General features: G+C 38.4%; 1 protein-coding gene across 5 annotated transcripts in view; it reads right to left on the bottom strand.

Annotated features, from left to right (window-relative positions):
- LOC134531658 (protein lava lamp-like) overlaps positions 1-17,937 on the bottom strand; it is a 90,242-nt gene extending 72,305 nt beyond the window's left edge. For 2 of the 5 annotated variants that reach the window (XM_063367433.1, XM_063367435.1), the window contains exons 1-4: positions 17,708-17,937; positions 12,950-13,094; positions 10,083-10,336; positions 2,810-2,957 (exon numbers count right to left, since the gene is read on the bottom strand). In XM_063367433.1, the coding sequence (XP_063223503.1) occupies positions 2,810-2,957; positions 10,083-10,336; positions 12,950-13,093 (546 nt within the window). In that variant the 5' untranslated portion in view covers position 13,094; positions 17,708-17,937. Of the gene's footprint in view, positions 1-2,809; positions 2,958-10,082; positions 10,337-12,949; positions 13,095-17,251; positions 17,491-17,707 lie in introns of those variants that run through there. The other 3 variants (XM_063367434.1, XM_063367431.1, XM_063367436.1) reach the window with 2 other exon arrangements.
- Positions 17,938-22,225: the final 4,288 nt, after the last annotated feature.

The raw sequence follows: 22,225 nt of genomic DNA, 5'->3' as shown, positions 1-22,225 counted from the left end.
TTCTAGCGATGGACGTATAAAAGACATAATCTTAGAAGTTTTGTAACTAGCTATCTGGAGCTGGGTCTAACGTAATTTTCCAATTTATTTGTCAATAAACCCTAAGAAATACGAGGGCTGTTTGAAATTCAACCTCAGATTAGTTTATAAAAAATATATGTATATATGTATATGTGTGTGTGTGTGTGTCTTTACTACCAAAAGTTCAGCAGGGTCTTCCTAATTTTTCTACATAATCGCCAAAGAGGTTAAGGCATTTGCCATATTGTAACACAAGATTCTCGATGCCTTCTTCGAAGAAGTCAGCCGCTAGTGAGGAGAGATTCACAGCCAGTGCCTGGACCTCCCTCTCCCTCACAAAGCTGTTGTAAAATTTATATTTAAACGAAGCTATCATAGTATTAACAAGTATGACTACACAATTTGGTGGCAAAAATTCTGAAGATATGTTAGAAATAAAATTAAATATTTGTTTATTTTTATTGCATATAGATACCACTTATTACCGAAGAATATAAATCTTTAAAAAGTCTGATTTCAAACATTTTTAATTTAACTTTGTAAAAAATTTACTGTGTTCTACAATATTGCTAAAAAATTAGTTTGGACTTTCCTCTTTAACATATATAATTCAATACATCTATAACTTAACTCACGTTGGCAAGTTTTTGAACAAATAACACGCAGATTTGTAAAACATCATGAACCATGGCCTTAACCTGCCTCTGGACTGCGCGTGCTGCGTACATTCGGCATTTTGCATAAACCTCTTCATGTTTGAATTTAATTGCTTTAATTTGGAACTCTAGTAACTATCGTTATAATTCTTTTAATCTATTATGGTGATAAGAAAGTTAGTTACGATCATGTTATTCTAAGTTTTTTCTATGTTTTTAAAGTTGTTCTTGATTACATGGAGACTTTTCTATGAATAAAATGGATCATGAAATTTTTTTTGCCATTTACATTTCAACAATGTTCCTAATTTAACATACATGACACACCTCTCCTATGCCCTGTATTTGAACAGGATTTAATTTCTTGTTACCACACTCTACCTTTTTGGCTCTGAGCAGGCTTGTAAATTATTGAGATACTGGTGATCACAATACGTCCCACACTTTTCAACAAGCAAACATTTGATAACAAGAAGATAATATTTTAACAAGTACATGTGTTTTGGAAAACGACCACAACAGCATGTAAGTGACTCAGTGCACAGCACAAGAAGAAATAACAAGCGCACTGCCAAGTTAACTACACCAATCCCTCACTTAGCACGTCTTCAGATTGGGTGAATTCATTTAGCGCAATGTTAATTGTACTGCCCCAATCTTGAATAGCATGTCTGTAAATTACAGTAAACGCAAAATCTCCGCAAGGAAACAAAAAAAAGTCTGGAATGAAGCCACAAAGTCTGTTTCAACTTCTGTAAACAACAGATGTGCTGTGGCATACAGTTAACCATAAAAGGGAGGAAGAGATGCGCGCGGAGATCTGACTATGCTATCGGCTGTTGTACAATCATCATCTATGCAATTTAAGTTGTGGTTATGGAGTATAAAGGACCAAATGTTTCTACATCCGTTCGTATGCAGCCGTGCCATACCGTTGTCGCCTGGCCACAGACCGGGCCGTGAACTCAGTCTAGCCAGTAGCAGGGAATTCACACAAACAAAAGCAACCTCTGCCCATTCATCTGCCGGTAACTGTACGTGCATAATCACCTGCAGTAGGAATCATAGTGGAATCATGGCTCCAAGTGAGAGCATAATGCATCATGTTCAAGTATTTGAGACAAAACTAGAAGTATTACAGCGTGCAGATTGTCATGAAGGCCACACTTATGTTGGTCGCACTTTAGTTTTAAGCAAGTCAACTGTGCGCACAATTGTACAAAATAAGGACTCTATCAAAAGTTTATATAATTTTGAGATTTTGATGCTGTTGGTTTGAACTAGCTGGAATATATTTGACATTAGATAACGGAACAGAAATGAACAGATGATTCACATGGAAAATGTTGTTGATGCAATGAAAAAAATATCATTGGCCTGACAGGATTGGTGTGAACCAGGTGGTGATACGCAAATAAGAACTTTAATTTTTGAAAAATTAAAATGTAATTATCTAGACAGTAATATCAGTTTCACTGTCAGTAAAGGATGGTTTAGAAAGGTACTCGATGATAAAGTACATAACCATGTATCTCCCGTTATGCTGTGTCGTATTTGTCATACAAAGTTAGTTGGGAGGCATATAAAGATATACGGTGTGACATATTTATCTTTGAGTGTTATTCTTCGCATTTATATTATTACGTAAAGTATATTTTCCTACACAATTTTGGAACACATTAAATAAATTAGCCTTGCTATTTATGGAAACTAATGCTTCAGAATACGCAATTTCTAATAACACGAACATTTTTAGGAACGCATTAGTCGTGCTGAGTGAGGGATTGGTGTAGTAAGAGTAGCCAAGCATGCTGACTAAAAGCGAAATGCTAGAGTATGCCTGTTACACAATCTTGTACCTGTAGTTTTCCATAATTTGTGTGATTTGTAGGTCAGTGCACAGCTGTACACAACTATTCACCAACTGTCTAGACTACTAACCCCCAGACAAAATGCACAGCAAAGAGTGTGGATCCAATATTCCCCCACGTGCACTAGCAGCCCGCCATAGGCTTAATGCCATAATTTCAATAGGAAAAAGAAAGTGTGGTGATGAGATGAAAGACAGTACAAAGTAACCAAGTGAAACTGCAAGTGAAGCCGTTTGCACTGGAAAAGGAGCGAGTAGGTACCGCGTGCTGCACGGAGGGGACTGTCTCCTGCCTCAGTCCCTGGATGATCTGGTCACGCTCGTCCAGCTGCTTCTTCAGTTGCGTCAGCATCTCCTCTACGCCTCGCTTGCTCTCCGTCATCTCCTTGCCCCGCTGCTCGAACCTGACCCTGCACACGGCGCGAGGCGAGCATAAGCACATCACCGCGACGCCTCCGTGCCTCCGCCATCACCGACACCACACACATGCATCACATACTGTTCATCAAAATTTAAGTTGGAATACCTAGTTCCTTACAATTTCCTAACTCTAATACCATTTTGGTTATTCTTAACTAGTATTTTCAAACATACTAAACTTTTGGGATGAAATTGATGCACTTTTAAAACCCAACCATCATTACACAAGATATAATTTCCTTCGAGAAATTTAACTTATGCTATACACGTACAAGTAAATTCAAATACATATATGCAGAATCAAAAGAAGCAGTGTTAAAATAATACTAATTGTCTTGACAAACTCCTAGCTGTAACTCTGTCACGAGTTGTTTTTCAATTTATATAAGCAAGTCTTGTTTCACTGGCCATAGACAGCTCAATAAAAAGTGTTGTTTTAAATGTAGGTAGTTTTCCCAAATCCAGAATGATTATGAACACCACCAAGCAATAATTTTATTATTTTTATATTCTGGTTACAATTTGTATAATCTTTGAACAAGTTGGCTGCATTTTTATCCAACTGCAATACCCTGACAATTACAAATGTTTTGGAGAAATTTCAATGTTAAATATCTAAATAAGCAGATGCTTTGATCCATGCAGCCCACTCCATAGCCACACATATGATCTCATGTATGTAGTTTAATGTTTAGAAACTAAAGGTTCAACATAGAAACAAAATCATTTCAGAAATGGAATCAATATGAAGCATTAAGTTTCTTTCCAAGAAACTTCCGAAAGTCAGTGCTGTATCTAGCAGCAACCTACTTCGGTCCCCATCCCTGGGTTGGGACTGCGTCTGTTGGCGGTTTCATTATCATTTAACATTTAACTTTAAAATTCTCTGAACACACAGCCTGACCATTTACCGTGGCTCCAACCGCAACAGGATACAGGCCCAAAGAAAACATACAAGAAGATTGCTGGTAAAGAAATCACAAGAAAGCAAAACATTAAGGATGTGTGATAGTGGCAAAAAAAAATTTAACTCGCTAAAATTGTGGCTAAACATTTGATATAAAAAAAGATGTGAAAAACTACCCAATGGCAACAAATTAAAATAACTTTACACTGTATTTACCAAAACAGTTACCAACTAACATTTAATTCGCGCATGCAAAACACAAATAAATAATACAATTATAAAATTATTTAGTTACCTTTTCCCAAACAGGCCAACTACAATATTCTGGCAATTATAACAAAAATTACCATAACTTTAATAGGTACAGATTATTTAATACACTTGCGCGGCGGCCTCGACCGGACTTAACCGCCCGCCCACACACACTGGCCGCGCTTCGTGCCACCCGTTGCGCGCTCTCTCGCAGAAACCTCACTCGTACATTCTAGAGTTCTCTATATGCACACATAGATACAAAAATAAATGCTTAAAGTGTCTATGCTTCCCAAAAAAAATTAAATATAAATAATACAACCATTTAAAAGTTAGATAAAAAGTTAACTATACACTTAAGCTAAAATAAGAATCTGTTTCTCTGAGCTTCCCGCTTATTCCAGTCTTTTGAAAGTAGTTGCCAATATGATATCTTACGAACAAAATTTACCACAAGTATTTAAATTTAAATTATTAACAAACAACCTAATAAACTAAACTATAAATGTAATTAAATAAAACAAACATTACTAAAATAAACAGAAAATAGGCACCAAAATTACAAAATAAAATACAGTGGCAGGGCCATGCCACAGTTCTAAGCTCACATTCTGTCAAAAAACCGGATTTACTCAATCCACTATGAAAATTACATTCTGAAATATTACTAAACCTTTTACTGTACTTGCAGTACAATAACAACATCATAACAAATACTGAAACACATATATTTACTATTTTCAAGACACTAGAGAAAACTTATCATATTAAAAAAAACATACAAAAGCAAACGATGAGCAAAGGGCTTCGTGTGCAGAAACTGGTATGTCGTGACTGTGTTGTGTGAGAAGATGAGTGAGTGGTGCGAAGCAGTGTGTTGGGACCGAGGTGCGAGGTAAGCGACGAGCAATAGGGAGAGCCAATGTCGAGTCAAGTTCCAGTGATTAATTTGGGGACAGACATTGTAAGTGTTGTAATTTAAATAAGTGTGAATAGCAGTTAATAAATAAAAGTATATTTAATTAATTGGGCTATTCTTTTCGAACTTGTTTTCACACTCTTAACACTACGTTTGATTTTGGATTTATTTATTTTGTATGAATCAATGTTTAAGACATCACACAGACACACACTAAAAAAGTGCTTCTAAAACAAATAATAAAGACACTTTTGGAACACTAATAATGTTTTTGCCTATTTTTTTTACTGCATCTATTTAGAGACAGTACATAAAGGCTATCCCTTGCTCCACTGGCCAATATGAAAAGCACATTATGGTTCCATCACCACGAGACCATGACAAATAACAATAGCTAGTTTATAGTTTCTTGACAGACATACCATACATTGAATTGGGTTTTGGTGCTCTTTTAATTGAACACAATATAATATGATTAAAGCTTTACTTAATACAAATTACTTAACCCTTTCACTGCTATTGACGAGGGTAGGAGCTCACTATGGTGTTGCTAAGCTGTGTCTGTAGGTGTTGCACCCTCTGTGCTGAACTAATTTTTTATGAAATCATAAAATTCAGATCCTTCTGTTTGATCGCACTGGTGAAGTTAACATTTTATATATATTATTTTTATTTTTGGAATTTATTATTTTCAATTACTTTTTTTTTAAATTTTTAAATTTTTAACTTTCAAATTTTTTTTTAATTTTTAAATTTTTTAAATTTAATAATGATTTATGTTCTTATGTTATCTTTTATATAGGGGCATATATACATAAAATAAACCACAAATCTTCAAAAGTTTGCTTTTGTGTGGTATATCACAATACATAGTGAAGCATCACAGGTCTTGCAGCAGTAGCGAGTTTCATTACGTTTATTTTTCTTTGTGCATACTATACATTTCCTTGTTGGATTTTTCTTGGACGTCATCTCTAATACTGATGGGATATGTCTTCTGACTAGTCTGAATGGATGTTCTTTGTTTGATCGCCTGCCACTTTGAACAGTTTTGCTCTCTTTTGAATGTTTTTCGAGAATTTCTCTTATGAGAGCAAGCTGAAATTGGGCTATTGGTACATTTTTCCCAGTCACCGTTTTGTACAGAATATAAGAATTCAGTACTGCAATGTCTAGGAGGTAAAATAAAACCTTCTTGTACCATTTTACAGATTTTCGTACACTCTCGATACAGGTGATGATCATGTCAGAACTATCAACTGCTCCCATGTTTTCATTGTAGTCCACGATGCACTTTGGTTTCTTTCCTTTTTCTCCATTTTTGCGCGAAATCTCCATCATATTGGCACTATGGCATGTTGTCAACATGCGAACCTCTCGTCGATCACATCACTTTGGCGCTAATAATTTTTCAGACGACCTGAAGGTACCTTCTCCTTTCTTCAGCTTTTCGTCCATTTTGGGCATTTGCTTCCTTGTTTTTCTGACTGTGCTACATGCATTTGTACCATTGCTATGTAGCCATTCAAAAAGGGTAGGACTTGAGTACCAATTATCGAGATAAACAGTGTGTCCTTTTTGCAGGTATGGTTTCAGTAATGTTGCCACAACATTGCCAGATTTTCCTAGGTTCAATACTGCCTCTTCAATGTCAGACACAGCACCAGTGTAGATTATAAAATCTAGCACAAAACCAGTGTCACAATCACACAATACAAATATTTTTATACCAAAACGACTTCTTTTTGAGGGAACGTATTGCTTGAAAAATAATCTTCCCTTGAAGAGCAGGAGACTCTCGTCAATACACAAGTTGGCAAATGGATTCGTTGCAGATCTGAAGGTCTCCCTGAGACTGTCAACGAATTTTACCTAGCCTATCACCATTTGCAGGAACTTTGTCTGAAAAATGCAACATTCTCAAAAATAAAAGAAAACGGTCTCGGGACATGATTTCTGGGAAATCTGGTGTTTTTAGAAGAGCGTCTCGGGACCAATACTCGTTTATGCTGATTTTTTTGTTCTTGGCATAAGCATGCAGACAGCTAAAAATTTGTACATTTCCTCCCAGTTGGTCTTTGCCCATTTACTGAGGCGGGAATGCTCAGATGGAGAGGTGCTTTCAACAATAAAATCAAAGTACCTATTAGTTTCTGTAGCAATATGCTCCATAACTGACTTTGAAAAAAAATGGTAAAAATAATTACTAACTTTTTCAGCTTCAGTCAAACAAGTTTGATTACCAGAACTTGTGTCTTCAAAATAATGAATATGAGTCACAAATTCGCCCTGTGTCCAAGCTATTTCTTCTGGTCTTCTTATTTTTTTTGCAGTTGGTTCGTATTCCTGCTCTTCATCGCTCGTTTCACTTTCTGACTGTGAACTAGGGAATCTTTGCTTCGCTGGTGATCGTGTCGTCAACATGGAAGGTCCTGGTTGTGATTTATCAGATTCCCAACTATCGTCCCTGCTTGAAATGCTACTCACATCGTCGCCATCACTGTCTGCAAGCATTGCTAGCAGCTCCTCATTTGTGTATTTTTTCGAGCCATGGGTAAATACTACAAAGAACTAAATCAAAATTTTACATACCATTATACAGAACCACTAAAAATATGATTCTCTTCAAAGAACCAAAAACATGATCAACTGGTAATAAACAACTATGAATAACAAGTAGGCCTTCATTTTACTCGTAAACAATTTAAAACAGAGTGAGTTTCGTCATTTCTGCGACCAAACAAGGCATACACAATAAGGTGTGAAAATATTTTACGAGCTTGAAAAAAACTAGTGATGTAAGCGCTATCTATGTGTGAAAAAAAAAAATAACTGTCTGAGTTGTAAACTACAAATATGACACAATAGACTCCAGTTCTCTCGAGCATGTACACGTGATGCGACAAGTACACACACTGTTGGGAAAGAAAACAGTTACCGTATCTATACTCTCAAACCTCGAATGCAGGCCACGAAGATCGATAAACACGACATAAGTTACAGAAACGGCCACTAGATAGTGTTGGTTTATAGACGTACTTATAGGTCTGTAGCAGTGAAAGCGAAAGTAGCGAGACGAATATAGTCGTCCTTCGCACAGGCAATGCTATTTAGATAGGATGGATATATTCGTCCTTAGCACACACAGAACACAATTTACATACGAATATATTCGTCTGTAGCAGTGAAAGGGTTAATAAAAAAAAATCACTAACAAACTAATCAAACACAAATATATCATATATTTTACACTGTAAAAATGTATCTGGTAATTTAATTTGAAATAAAGTGAAAATATTCTATTATCACACTTGTAATACATATAAGAAATTTATTGTAATAAAATTTGCAAGCAAAATAATGCTGTACATTTTATAAAATTAAAAATGTTTTACTTAAAAGAATGATGTCGACCAGGGCTAAACCCTCCCTAAACCATGAGCCCACAAGAGACGAGTAAAATCTGTGACACGCACCCCTAAAATAATATTTTAATTAATATAATTGTAATTTTAATTTATTTTAATCCCTCTAGTATCTTGTTTTCTTTCAGCCTAAATAAGGATGGAGCAGAGCAATGTGCAAACACTTTCGGAACACACACCAACACGGGCAGTTTATTTTTGAACTTAATTAATAAAAACCAATACAAGTAAATGTTACTTATACGTAATAATTAATTGTAATTTATTATTCAGTGCTCGAGAGGTCCTGTTGTGTTATCTGTTGTCACGTAAATATAAACGGCTTAACGGTAATTTAACTGCTTTCTGGCACCATGACACCTGGACGACATCCCAGTCTCTTTCATCTGCTGCCCGGGTAGGATGCATCCTAGGCACCTCATCGACTTCACCGTTTTATTTAAACTGATCTTTAGCATCTGCCGTCATTAATGTGGTTTTAAAACTTTTTCGTCATTTTCGAGGCCTGCCCCGGGTAGTAAACTATTTAATTAATCATTTAATTCCCAGAGGGCATTTCAAATCAAACGACATGATTTAGTTTCTGAGCCAGGCCACGCAGTGTTCTGGTCCACCCCTAAATCAGTTAAATTGCCATTGGCATCTTTTTTCAACTTATTATGTTAAGTTTAGTTTCATACCTGTGTTCTCTCGTGTACGTCTCGACCAGAATTACACCCTCCAACCAGATCTGTGAGTACTTGATTGTGTGACCATGTGTGCTTCCTGCATAGGGACCAAGGCATGTGGTACACCCTAAGAGCCCACTGACGACCATCATTCAGCAGTGTGAAAGCGTACCCACCGCTCAGAGCAGGTTGGTAGGGTAAGCTTTAACTCAGTATAGGGGGGATCGAGCCTAGCACCCACACGGGCCACGTCATGACCCAGAGCCGGGAGCCGGAGTCACTAGCCGGGTCCACGTACCCATTCACGTGGTAGCGCCCATGTCTGCGGTCCACAACGCACCTAATCAGTTAATCATGTAAACCACCCGTGATGGCAAGAATGAAAATTTAAATGTGTTTATCTCTGCTAAGGCTTTTTGTAAAATATACTTTGTAAACAACCCCATTAAAATCTATATTCAATAATATTAAATTTTTTTACAAGAGCTCTAATTTGTTTATACAAATTTAAAGCAATAAAATTGAAACTGATTTTATCCAATTAAAAAATATACTAGGTGCTGATAAAAAAAAATTATCTATTAGAAACCACAATTAAAAGGTGTCTCCAGACTAATTGAACAGAGCTGAAAATAACTGGACAAAGCCCTGCTAAATTGGATTAAATACCTATCACATATTGGACAAACCCTTGATAAATTAGAAACAAATTCTAGTTGAAGAATTAAGAAATAAAATGAGACACATTTAACTTATACTGTAGGGGAAGAGTCAATTAATTTAGTAATTGAAATCATTGGATTCTTAATTCTGAAACTTTAAATTCCAGTGACAAGGACAGACATAAAAGAAATATGAACTGTGGTAACACTAATAATGATTTAAATGAGAGAAAAATGGTCTCTAAACCCCATGTAGAACCCTTACCTACACCACATACACACCTGTTTTCCTCCATTTGTTTCCTCAGCAAGCTGAGGTTGCCATGGCGAAACTTGTCTGACTTTCTGCCTAGGCCAGGCTGTTTCTCGGGCTCTTCCTTTTCCTGGCTAAAGTCGAGCGAGACGTCTGCCTCAAGCACCTTCTCCTCTTCTGCCCCATCCCCACTCCTCTGCTCTGCTTCCACGGCCTCCTTGCTCGCGCTTCTCTTGAATGCTTTGGCTCGGCTCTTGATCTCAGTGAGCCTCGACGCATACGCCTGCAACCAGCAGCACAGCCCCTCTGCAATGTGTTGCCTTTCCCTCAACGATACAATAAAAACTTCTTTTAACAAGGGTTCACATTCTCCCACAAGTATAGTAGTCCTGCACACAAGGTCCATTTGGTTGAGAACAAGTGCTATGTAAAGATGCACAGTTCCAGTGCATCCACAATCGTTCATGTCCACCAACTGTCTTATATCTGCTCCAACTGATGACATAACAGGGCAAGTAGGTTCATACTCTAACAAACTTTTGATGGAAAGACAAGCTGGAATATACTGCAGTGTGTGTGGTAAAAATAGTAATCATTAAAGAGAGTAAGCATTTTCAAATAAAGTGTGCAAAATTTGGACAGTACCAATCTCAATGACACAAAGTGGAGAAATTGCTTGCTTAAAGTTTGTAGTGATATTTTCCTGCAGTCATTTCCCAGTGAGATAAACCATTCCAACAGTTTTGTTTTAATCATTGCCTTTAGACAATTCTCATTCTTATTCACAAGAAAACTCTGGTGATGGTGATAATTGTTGTTTTTGAGGTTTTTTGTTATTGTTTTGTTGTTGTTTTTGTTGATTTTGTAGTGGACATTGCTATTTGTTGTTCTTTCTTTTGTTGTTGTTAGTGAGCAAGGAGGTGAGCTATAAATTGTGTTTCCAGCAGTGTGGCCGATGTTTAATTTTTGCAAGGGTGTTGGCATCCCTTCTCCTTGACAGACCCTCCCCCCTCCCCCTCTTGATTTTGAAGAAGCAGTTAATGTCAAAGTTGTTGATCTTATTAAGTTTTTAAGAATAATGTTCTTTGTAGACTAGGGTCCAATTTGAAGCTAATAAGGAGGCCAGTATTGAAATGAGTTGTGTGCATTAATGAAATGAGGATTTTTTTTTGTATCAGCCATATAAGGTATAACTGCATTTTTGGGGGGAAAATTGGATACAAGAATTGACGTTTGAGTTTTTTACAGAGCCCATGATGAGTTGAAATTTGGATGCATAAAATCACATTTGTTTTGGGTTGTATTCCTGAGTGGCCTGGAGTAAAATTTTTAAAGTTATATCAGCAAAGTTTGTCACTCTTGATTACTTTTTGATAGCCATTTGGTTTCTGTTGTTTAAAAAACTTTCAGGTTATAATTTAGTCTAGATTGTTGGATGAATATGTAAAAAATACACATTATCTTTACAAAATGAACTAGCAGCTACTGTGAACGTGAAATATATAACAGAGAGCTGTAAATAACGTTTGGTTAAAAAAACTAAAATTTCTAACACTGTGCAATAACATATTTTATGCACAATGTAGCAACTCAAACTTTTACCCTCTACAATGTTTAAACAACTTTTTTTAAAAGAATGATTAGGTTATTATAATCAGAGATGAAGTATGGTGAGGTTTTCTGTTATAATGTAAACAACAGCTTTTTTTAAAGGTAGCTGTATGTTAGCAATTTGTTTTTATGCTCATATTTTTCATTAGTTATTTTTCTAAGCATTTCTGTTTAATTTAAATTAAAGTCGCTAAAAATTATTCTTACCTCTTGTTCTTTGGTTAAGTTTTCAGATGGTCATCTTTACTTATTTTGCTATTATTCTTTGTCTGAAAGCATCGTGTGAAGTGATGATAGTAAGTTATATCAATGCTAGAGTGAGAGAAAGACATAAATGAATGGGTGTTCCCCACCGAGTGTGTGAATTTACGGACAAAGGTATCATCAGAAAGAGAAAGACACAGGGAAGAAAAAGTCCCTAGTCATATGAATGGAGAGTTTATTTCTTGTAGCTTTTTTTTTGATTGGCTAATTTTGGAAAGTATGTCATAAGCTTGTATATGATTGGTTGTTGGGGATCTGTGACCACCTCCTCCTTTGTGGATGGAAGTAGTAGGTCGTCCAGTAGTGGTGTGGTTGTAGTGCCAAAAGATCACGGTCGGACTATGTCTTGAAAAAATATAATAATTTCGTGAAGGAACAAATACGAACAATTTATTTAGAATTTGTTGACCACAGTCATCGGCAAAAGCCCATAAAGAGGCACACATGAGTAGTTTTGGTCATCGTTCCAAGGACAGTCAATGGCTTGTACCATGACTACATGATTTTAATATGTGTAATTATCTATATACCTAAGGATTTTAATATCTGTTAAAAAACTTTCTTTTGTCATAGATTTCAGATCATTTCAAAGTAATTATTTTCTTTAAGCAGCAAACCTTTTTTGTGGTGTGTTGTGGATAATCTGGAACATCATTGAAGTCGGAAGATAATGGTTATTGTGCCATGTGAATTTTCAGTCAAGAAAAATAAAAACAGTTTAAACCTGTAATTGTTCTCGAGAGACTATTACCACTATAAATCATTTAGAGCAACATTTTCACAAAATTTGATTGGTATTTTCGAGCCAAGTCATTTCGTAATGTGTTTATGCATGTAACATCCAGACCAAATTTAGCCAGCCAAAGTTGATCTGGATTGTTTCAACAATTTGACAAAAAAAATGTAAGTTGGTGTAAATCTATTTCAGAGCTGTCCCAATCTTTTTGTGAGTGAACTACAGTACGGGTGGGTCTGCAGCTGGTCTGTGAACATCCTGCAATAACAAGCACCCCGGCATTACCTGGGCCTGCCTGACGCGAGCAGCCTGCTGTTGGTCCCGCTCAGCCAGCATCTGCCTCATGTGGTCCATGGCCTGATGCTGCTGCGCGAACTGTGCATCCAGGTCGCTGGTCTCCGCACGGTCCCCCTCCCCGCCCGGCCACATCCTGCACACACACAGACACAGCAGTGTTCCTGCACTGTTCCTGTGTTTACTCCACCTACAGGGTGCGTTGTATAAGTAATGCGACCAACTTCATAAGAAATCATTTATTGCACATGTTCACACAATTAGTGTTAGACTGTTTAAATAATTACTTTTGTCACGCTCCGTGAGTATTTAATCACCATTATTTGTGTGGCCACGTGTGTGGATCACACCACAACATAAACTGATTCATGTCTCTAGCTTTTTAACTGTTTAAAGAACTATGTGTACAGGAGCGTGTAACTTCTTAATAAACATAGACCTGTAATTTAAATGGTGTTCCTTTTTTCTCGTGTCAATGTGTATCAATTTGTATAACACCTACTGCATGATGGTGTGTGGGACGACCTGAGAGCCCACTGCGTTAATCCTTAGTGTGCCCGACACTGAGAGCAGGCCAGGTCTTGGTAGTTAGTGTCCGAAACTTAGAGGGTCCGAATCTCGCTCCCATGTGGGCAACATCATGTCCCGAGAGGAGTCTCCGCCGAGTTCATGAACCTTTTCATACGGTGGCGCCCATACAGTAGTTGTCGTATCAAAAAGAAACTAAGCCCTCTAGCTAGATGTCAAAATATTAAAAATATTATCTGAGTGCAACACTGATTTTAAAAAAAAAAATTCCCCATATCTAGACGGCTTTGTTTTTTCATAAAATTGTACCTCTGACACTAAAATGTGGAAAACATAATTATTTCCTTACTTTTTTAGCTCAAACTCAACCACTTTATGGCAGCCGTTAAAACTGGCAAATAATAGTGTGTTATAGAAAATGTTTGTAACCTAAGAAAAAAATTAACAGCATAATATGTTGTATAATTTTCAATACAATGACATCCAGTAAACGTTAATACACAAATTTAAGAATTTTGATGAAGATATTCATAAACTGGAAGAATTTAATCTCAACAAACTGAAAGTTATTGAAAACATGTCTTAAACAATTGAATTACTCACAGAGAGAATTATTTGTGATATAAATGCAGCAAACATATATGATAGTGTCATTTAATCCTATGAAGAAAAAAATAATAATTTAGAAATTTTACCACTGGTGAATCTGATATTAAAATTTTACTTACAACATTTTCTTCTGTAGAAAGTATGAATAAAAAATTACATGTAAAATACCATGAACAGGTCAGAGAAAATCATTGCTCCATAAAATCTTTAAACACCAAGAAGAGATCATTTTCATCAATTAATTTAGATTATACTGAAACTTATATATTCATTTTATAAAAAGTTTAATGTCACACACAAAAGGTGTCAACCTGGTTCAAATTCACAAGGAGGTAACTATTTTTATTATTAAAAATGTAAACAAAATATTAAGTAATGGCACAATCATAACATATATAAAATACGCATAATTGAGTAGTTTTTTTAATATGTGCTTCTGTCAAAATTGCATATTTAGGGCCAACATATGGTTGTTTATGATTTATGTTAAAAATATATTATTGCAAATGACAAGTTGCTCTAATTATGATTCTGGACAGGAAATATTACTAAGTGGAGTACTGTGATCTTTGTAAATGATGGTACTAAATATTTCATAAAAATTGGGTTATAAGTGTGACGTAAACCGGGCCTGTGCCCCAGAAGCCTGGTCAGCCTACTCCACCTTTCCCCTCGCCCCCCGCCCCACTTCCCGTACTGGCAGCCGCTCCGTCTTGAGTACGTAGTCGGGTGGTTGTGTTTGAATAGCACGCCATGGACGTCATGAGGGCGCTGTAGCAGCAGTGCACCACAACCCCTTTAACTAGAGATAAACATTGTAATTCTTTTTTGCCTATTTTTCCCCAAGTGGCGTGTGACGGCAGATCGGCCGGGAGTGTTTAATGTACTTTAAGTAATTAATATTTAGTTAAGGCATAAACAACGAAAAGACATACCGAACATGCACGAGGCGAACCAAAGTCCGCCGAAGCCGGACTGGTTATCGTTAATAATAAATTGTTGTAATTTTAGTTAATAGTTTTTATCATGCATTAGGTGTAATCTAATTACTAAGAGGGTTTCATGTTTTACCTGTAGCTTCCTGTGGCACGTAATCGTAAATAGGTATAACGGTAATTGGTTCGGCGCGAAGACGCCATGTTAGGTTAGCAGAGCCCTGAGCTCACCTCAGTCCTTCGCCAGCACCGACCAAGAGCAGACGCATCAGCACCCCAGGGACCTCACCGCTTGCCTGCACTGCTAAGTAATTCTGTTAAATCTTAATCGTCTTAAATCTTTCGTTCGTAATTCCTCGGGGCTTCTCTCGGTCGGGGGGACTGTTTAAATAATTGTACGAGTGACCACTATGGTCCTTTTGGTGCTAATTACCTAATTGTAGAGTGTGACCATGTGGTCAGGTCGCACCACGTGAACCGATTCGTGCCGCAGGCGTTGTGTGATATAATCAAAGGTGTAGGCGAAGTAGCAACTAATAAACCAGGCCATACGATTTTATTTGTATTTGTTTATTTCAACATCCTGAGTGTGACGGCGTGTGGGACGCCGTAAGAGCCCACTGCGTAGGTGAAGAGCGTACCCGACGCTGAGAGCGGACCAGTAGCGAGTACTAGGATTGGCCTTAGAGGGGTTAAAATCACGCCTCACATGGGCGACGTCACGGCCCTGAAAAAGAGTCTCTCCCGGGTCTGTGCCCCTTGCACGGTGGCGCCCACAAATTAATCTCAGTACATGTATTGACACGAACCCCCACTTAGCATAAGGACAGTTAGGCCGCGGCCGTGTCAAGTGTTAGATAAAACTTATACACTAATTGAAATAAACATTAATTTTAAACTTTACAAATTCTTTTAGCAAATGAATCCAAAGCTATTAATATTAAGTCAATGGTAAAAAATCAGTATCACGTTCATACAAGTTTATTCCTTTATTCTGATGGCATGATACTGTATAATTGATCCTGAGGTACATGATGCTTGCTGTTTTAATTAAGTACATCGAAGATTCTAACATAACAAAAACTTGTATATAAATTTATTTATAATCGTAAGTTGAATAAGAAAGAAAAAATTTCCACAAGACCTGACATTATTTGTATTTTGATATTTGAGTTTTGTTTTGGCCAGGATCTTTCAATGTATTAAATTAAAACATCATGTACCACAGAAAACACAAGGGATAAACTTGGTATGTGGTACAGAACAATTACCTAGGCAAATTTTGATCTGAACAATCCTTCAGTTTAGTTACTGTTTCGTTACTTTAGTGACTCTCATGACCAGTAGATGATCTGTTGATATTTTTGAAATGTAACAAATGATTACAAACTATTAATGATCAAAGCACAAAACCATAGATAACATTAACATTTTATCAATCGGAACTTGTCTTACATTTAGTTACTTATTTCAATTGCACTGTCATCTGTTTGAATCATCATCACATGAACTGTAGATATGGTACTTTACTAAACAAACCAGAACAGTATTCAAAGTAGCACGTGAACATTCATAGTCGCACAGTGTCAAAAGCAGCACAGGAGTAGCATTCAGCATTCAAACCCTATACTCATGAAGCATGGCCTTAAATAACTCCTCTTCAAGTAATAGTGAAAATATTTTCCTATAGTTGCAACATTCCCGTGAAAATAAGTCATAAAATTGTATTTTTGAGTATTACTTGACCTAAACACTGTTAAGTATTTTTAATATCGCTAACATAACCTGACATTTAAACCAGTTTAAAGTATTTTTAATGTAGCTAACCTAACCAATAATTCAAACCATTTTACAGTGCTTAAACCAAAGCTAACCTAACCAAAATTACATATAATTAATAATATTTTTAATGCAGGTAATCTTACCTAACCAAATGTTCAAAAGGTAAACTAACTAAAGTATCACAAAGACTAAAAAAAAAAAAAAAAAAAAAAAAAATAGGAATTTTGTTTTGCTACGGCATTGATGACCAACAGCAAGAAATTTCAATCCTAACGATAAAATTCAGTTCAACGCAATACGTATCTGAACTAAGACCATAGGGCTAATTCAAACAATAGAATGCTTATTCGGTGTTTCAGAAATAAAACAAGAACATATAAGAAGGTTAAACAAATTAATTTATCAAATAAATATTTATATACATATAAGTATTACATACCTGCTTTGCCTGTGGGGACAAAACCAAATACTTTCTACGAGAATTCACAGCGACTAAAATCACATAAACACATCTTTCACTAACGGTGCAAATACAGTTCCCATACTATTGTTTTGCATATGTGGTTAACTAGCTTTCCCCACAGGCAAAAACATACTCCAAATTAATGAATATTGGACGTTGACGTCAAAACAAAAATAAACCCATCCCACTCCATATGGTTGTAAAAAAAAAAAACCTTCATACGAAGTTTTTTCAACATTTCCAACAAATAAATATGAAAAATCCCCAGAAAATTCTAATAGTTATTCCTATTATACAAAAATCCCTTTAAAAAACAAAAAAAAAAAATCATAAACTATATAGTGTAACATTAAGATTATATTTAATAATACTCGTTTCATACAGGCACAGAAAGATTTCGATATTAGGAGATATTTAATAACATTTACACACCTTCTGTAACATTACAAATATTCCTTTAACATTATGTAACCTTGATGTTTAGTCTTGGAGAGGCTCGCCATTCTCACTCACTTGCCCCACAAAGCTATGCCAGACTGGAAAATCAGAACTAAACTTAGCGCAAATAGTAAATGCCGATAGTAACCGTCCACTGCCTGAACAGGTACGAGCGATTCAGGAGTGGTCAGCCCCACGGATGCACAAGAACTTAAAATTATTCCTAGTCCTAGTCAAAGGCTGCGAAACTACATTCCAAATTTTTTGCTAGTATCTACGACAGAAACAACACAGAAAGCTTTGTACAACCTTGAGTAACTGTTCTGTGAATTTGCGAACCTCATTCGACCTTACCCAGACAGCCCAATGTGTATTCAGATCGACACAAACCAGGATGAAGTTGGTGCGGTACTGTACCAGATGGACAATACAGGGCTATGGAAATTTGTGGTGTTCACGAGCACAAAATTTGGCCCAGCAGAGCGACGATACCACGTAAATGAGGAATGTGTGGCTGTCATTTAGGCACTTCAAAGGTACCACCCCAACCTCGAGGTAAAGCTGTTCACACTGTGAATGATAGCCACTGCCTTGCTTGGCTGGACTCCTCATCAAGCTGACCAGATGGGCACTCAGTTTGCAACAGTTCCAATTTGAGATCCGGAAAATACCAGGATGCGTAAACTTATAGGTAGATGCCATGTCAAGAACAAAAAATGAGGACGGAACTTTCACAGACAATAGTAATTGGGAGGCAGGACACCATAGGTTCGATGCCTGTGCTGGCACATATATCAGTGCCAGCCGATCTGGTTAAAGAAGTAGTGTTGGCCCATCAGCAGATCACCACCGATTCGAACCGTCACATCAATGACTGTGCAGTCCAAGAAGTGTCAAATTTCGTGGTAATAATGAATTATTACATGTGTGACTACCAGTAGATGAAGCTGCATAGACAATTTATGAGCCGACCAAATACAAGGAACATCATGTTGTATCGTCTGTCGATGTACTTGCTGGCCACCCAGAGGCAGAATACACATTTCACCATGACAGCGACCAATAGTACTGGCCGAGCATTTGACATGAAGTACGAAATTATATCTGTCATCGCGAACATTTTCAGCAGAGAAAAATCTGCCAGAATGGTGGTGATAAAAGCTACAACTACCCGATAGCCCAATGAAGAAATCCAGCAGGTGGTCACTGATATCATGAGCATGTATCGAAGGACAAGTAGAAGGAAATTTATTTTAATAGTCGCTACTGATATTTTGCCATCACACGAGGTCTCAGGTTCGGGACTCTGGATGAGCCCAGTGATTACTGGTGTGATTATTTAGTAGATTAGGTTATGAAAGGGCACCAGGCTATCCATTGTGGTTGCGTGGGTTGTCGGCCCCAGCGTGGATCACTGGACTCGCGGCGATTATTAATTTATTAACTTCGAGCAGCAAAAACAACTTTACAGGTTTACCAGAGTTTACAAATAAGCCTGTTGCGGAGAATTATCTGTTGCTTGTTGTATTAGTTGGAACTTTGAGCTGATGCCACCACACATTTCGCATGGTTCTTCAACACCCACACTATTAATGTTTGTCGCCGTTAACATGCACTTTGGAGCATAATCGCGAATGTTGTCGTCATCCTAATCAGAACATGCCATTTTATTTTTCGTGGGACAGTGTGTCCACCCTAGGCCGTGCTCTGTTGTCTACTGCCTGACGGCGGAATTGCTAACTTTCTCCATGCGGGCTGTGTGAGGTGTGCATTCCACCAGCAGTATCCGGTTCTGATGGGTGGGGACTGGGCTTTACCGCTGCAGGAGGTACGATGTCAAACGCCCCTCCTCCCCCTGGAGAAGTCTGGTCTTACTCCACAATAGGTACCCCATGGTGTGGATGCACCCCTAGCACTTGCAGCAGAACATAGCTGGGGGTGTCTGGGGTGGCCGAAGCTGGTAGGGTCACCTCTCGCGCTCTGTGATACTGGGTGGAGGTGTGGGTGCCCTGTTATCCGTGGGTCGTACTTGGTAGGACTGTCTCGCCCTCTCTGGCCCGTTTGGTGGCGTGGATGCCATCGGGGCATTGCGGTCCGTTACATAGTCCCACAGTCACATCGGGCAGAGGGGCTTTCGCTTGGTCCTACCCGTTTCCTGCACGTATGGCTCGTCCACTCAGATACTAGTGACACATGGTGGCTCCATCCTCCTCGGGTTGGTGTCAGACTAGGTTTTGCTTCTGGTTCGTCCAGTTCCGTCACGCTGGGGACATTTTCCGCTTGGTTGCTCACCCTGTTCCTAGAGCTCCCCTGTCGCAATTTATGTTATCGTGAGCTGAGAAGGGCAGGCCCCCTCGTCTCGGATGCCAGCGTGGAGTAACATTGGGGCTCGTGGCTTCCTCTTTTCTTGGTGGGGGTCTTCCCCGTCGTTCCCTCTTCTTGCATCGCGATCTCCATTGCTGGTATGTCGAAATCGGGTGTCGGTCCATCAGCAGAGTCGCTCTCACATTGTTTGTCTGGAGAATGCTCCCTGGTAGCGCCGCCAGCTGTAGGTCGTCTGGGTATATCTTGTGAATTATTTGGCTACCCAGGTTCACCAGGAAGGACATGGCCCTCAGACGACATTGGACTGTAAATGGGCCTCCCCATCGAGGCGCAAGTCTGGTTTAGTAATTGCGCGGAGCTGCCTACAAAGGGTGGACTCGCAAGAACACGCGACTGCCGGCTCGTACTGGGGCCAGAGGTCATGTGATCTGGGGGGTTATCTCCTGCGCATAGGTGCTCTGTCGCTGCCGTGTAACTGCATGTTCGCTTTCACACTGCTGGTTGTGCTCCTCTGCCCCTTCTCCTGAGTGTAGTATGCTGTGGGTAGCCCACTCGCCAGGCAGTGGGAGGTTATGGCCCTGGACCATTTCCACTGGGGTGATTCCAGTGGTGGAGTTAACACATCTCCGGACTCAGAATAGTGTGTCGGCAGCGTGGCGTTCCCTCTGGGCATGGTCATTGACGAGCTTTATCCGTAGCTGTACCTTCAGCTCCTGGTTCCTGCGCTCGGTGGGGTTTGCCCTTGGCTGGTAGGCCAAATGGTGGGTGATGTGCATCGTGCTACACCAGTCCTTCCATCGGGCCCCCAGGAACTGGCTACCATTATCCGTAAAGACGGATTCCGGGTAGCCCCACCGAGGCATAAACTCGCGAGTTAGGATGTATATAATAGTTGAGGCTCGCGTGTTTCTGCAGGGGTAGGCTTCTGTCCACCTGGTAAACATATATGTTACAACTACCAGGAAGCGCTTGTCCCGCGGCGAATGCGGATACATCCCCGTGACATCGAGAGTGATGGTCTGGAATGGGTTTGTTGGTTGGTGGGGTTGTTGCTGTTGCACACCATCTTCGTGTCGGGCTTTGAGCAGCTGGCAAGTTTCGCATTCCCGAATGTACTCGCGGACATCTATGGCTTTCCCTGGCCAGTAGTAGTGTTGACTGACTGCTTTATGGTACTGATAGGTACCCAGGTGTCCCGCGAAGTCGTGGTCATGATAGAAGCGTAGCACCACTGAAGAACAGTCTTACAAAACTTTGACTAATGCTGAAGCCTAGGCTGCATCCTGTGACCAGGCAGACGAATTACGCAGAAAAAATATTAGTCTCATGTGGGGCATCAATAAATAACGTTAAGTGGCTGGCGAGTTCGTGCCAGCTATGGGGCTATTCATGAATCCTGAAAGATTAAAGATTAAAAAGGAAAACATACTATTGCAGTAAAGGTTGATGAACACAAAGGATGAAGGGCTCCATGGTGTAATAGGTACCTAGCCATATTGCCCTATTAGGGATAGGTAGTAAACTGAAATGACTAAGAATGGCTTCATGTCCTGCAAAAATAGATGAGTAATTTCGGAGTAGGCAAGGCCATGAATTTTGAGCTAAATCACATTATATAAAAAACCTTATTAAATATAAATTTGATTAAAAATATTGTCTAACAAATAATATATGAAAATCCCTTATTTAGCACATATTAACCCTACAGTGCATGACATTTTATATTCTTGTAAAAAAATTCTGAGCTGTGGAATAGCCAGAATTTATTACCAGAAAAATATTTAAAAAATATTCATTACTTTTTATATTATATTTTGACATGGTGTCTAATAAATCGATGAACGCATTCTGCACTCACGAAAAATTGTCTCTTTACGCACATTGTCCCATTATGTTGTGTCCCGTTACACTCATTGTATGCTTGCGCCGCATCTATCTGTCTTCCACTCGGTTGGAACAACCATCGATTTGACTTTTTCGAGGCACATTAAACTTGAAACACTCCCATTCGTTTCCTACTTTTCCTATCATCGTCCTATCCTTAACAGAATAACACAGATTGGAAGAAGGTAAATGGCAAACATGTATAAAAGTTATAGTTAAAATAATATCTTCGTTGAAGTAATTAACATATTGAATTAATGAGTCCCAATAAAAGTAAATTTATCTATTAAATTGTAGATTTCA

This window comes from Bacillus rossius, chromosome 5 (genome assembly GCF_032445375.1).
Source record: "Bacillus rossius redtenbacheri isolate Brsri chromosome 5, Brsri_v3, whole genome shotgun sequence".
Taxonomy (NCBI): domain Eukaryota; kingdom Metazoa; phylum Arthropoda; class Insecta; order Phasmatodea; family Bacillidae; genus Bacillus; species Bacillus rossius.
The sequence above is the reverse complement of the archived record's forward strand: the minus strand, read 5'-3'. Positions and strand labels throughout refer to the sequence as shown.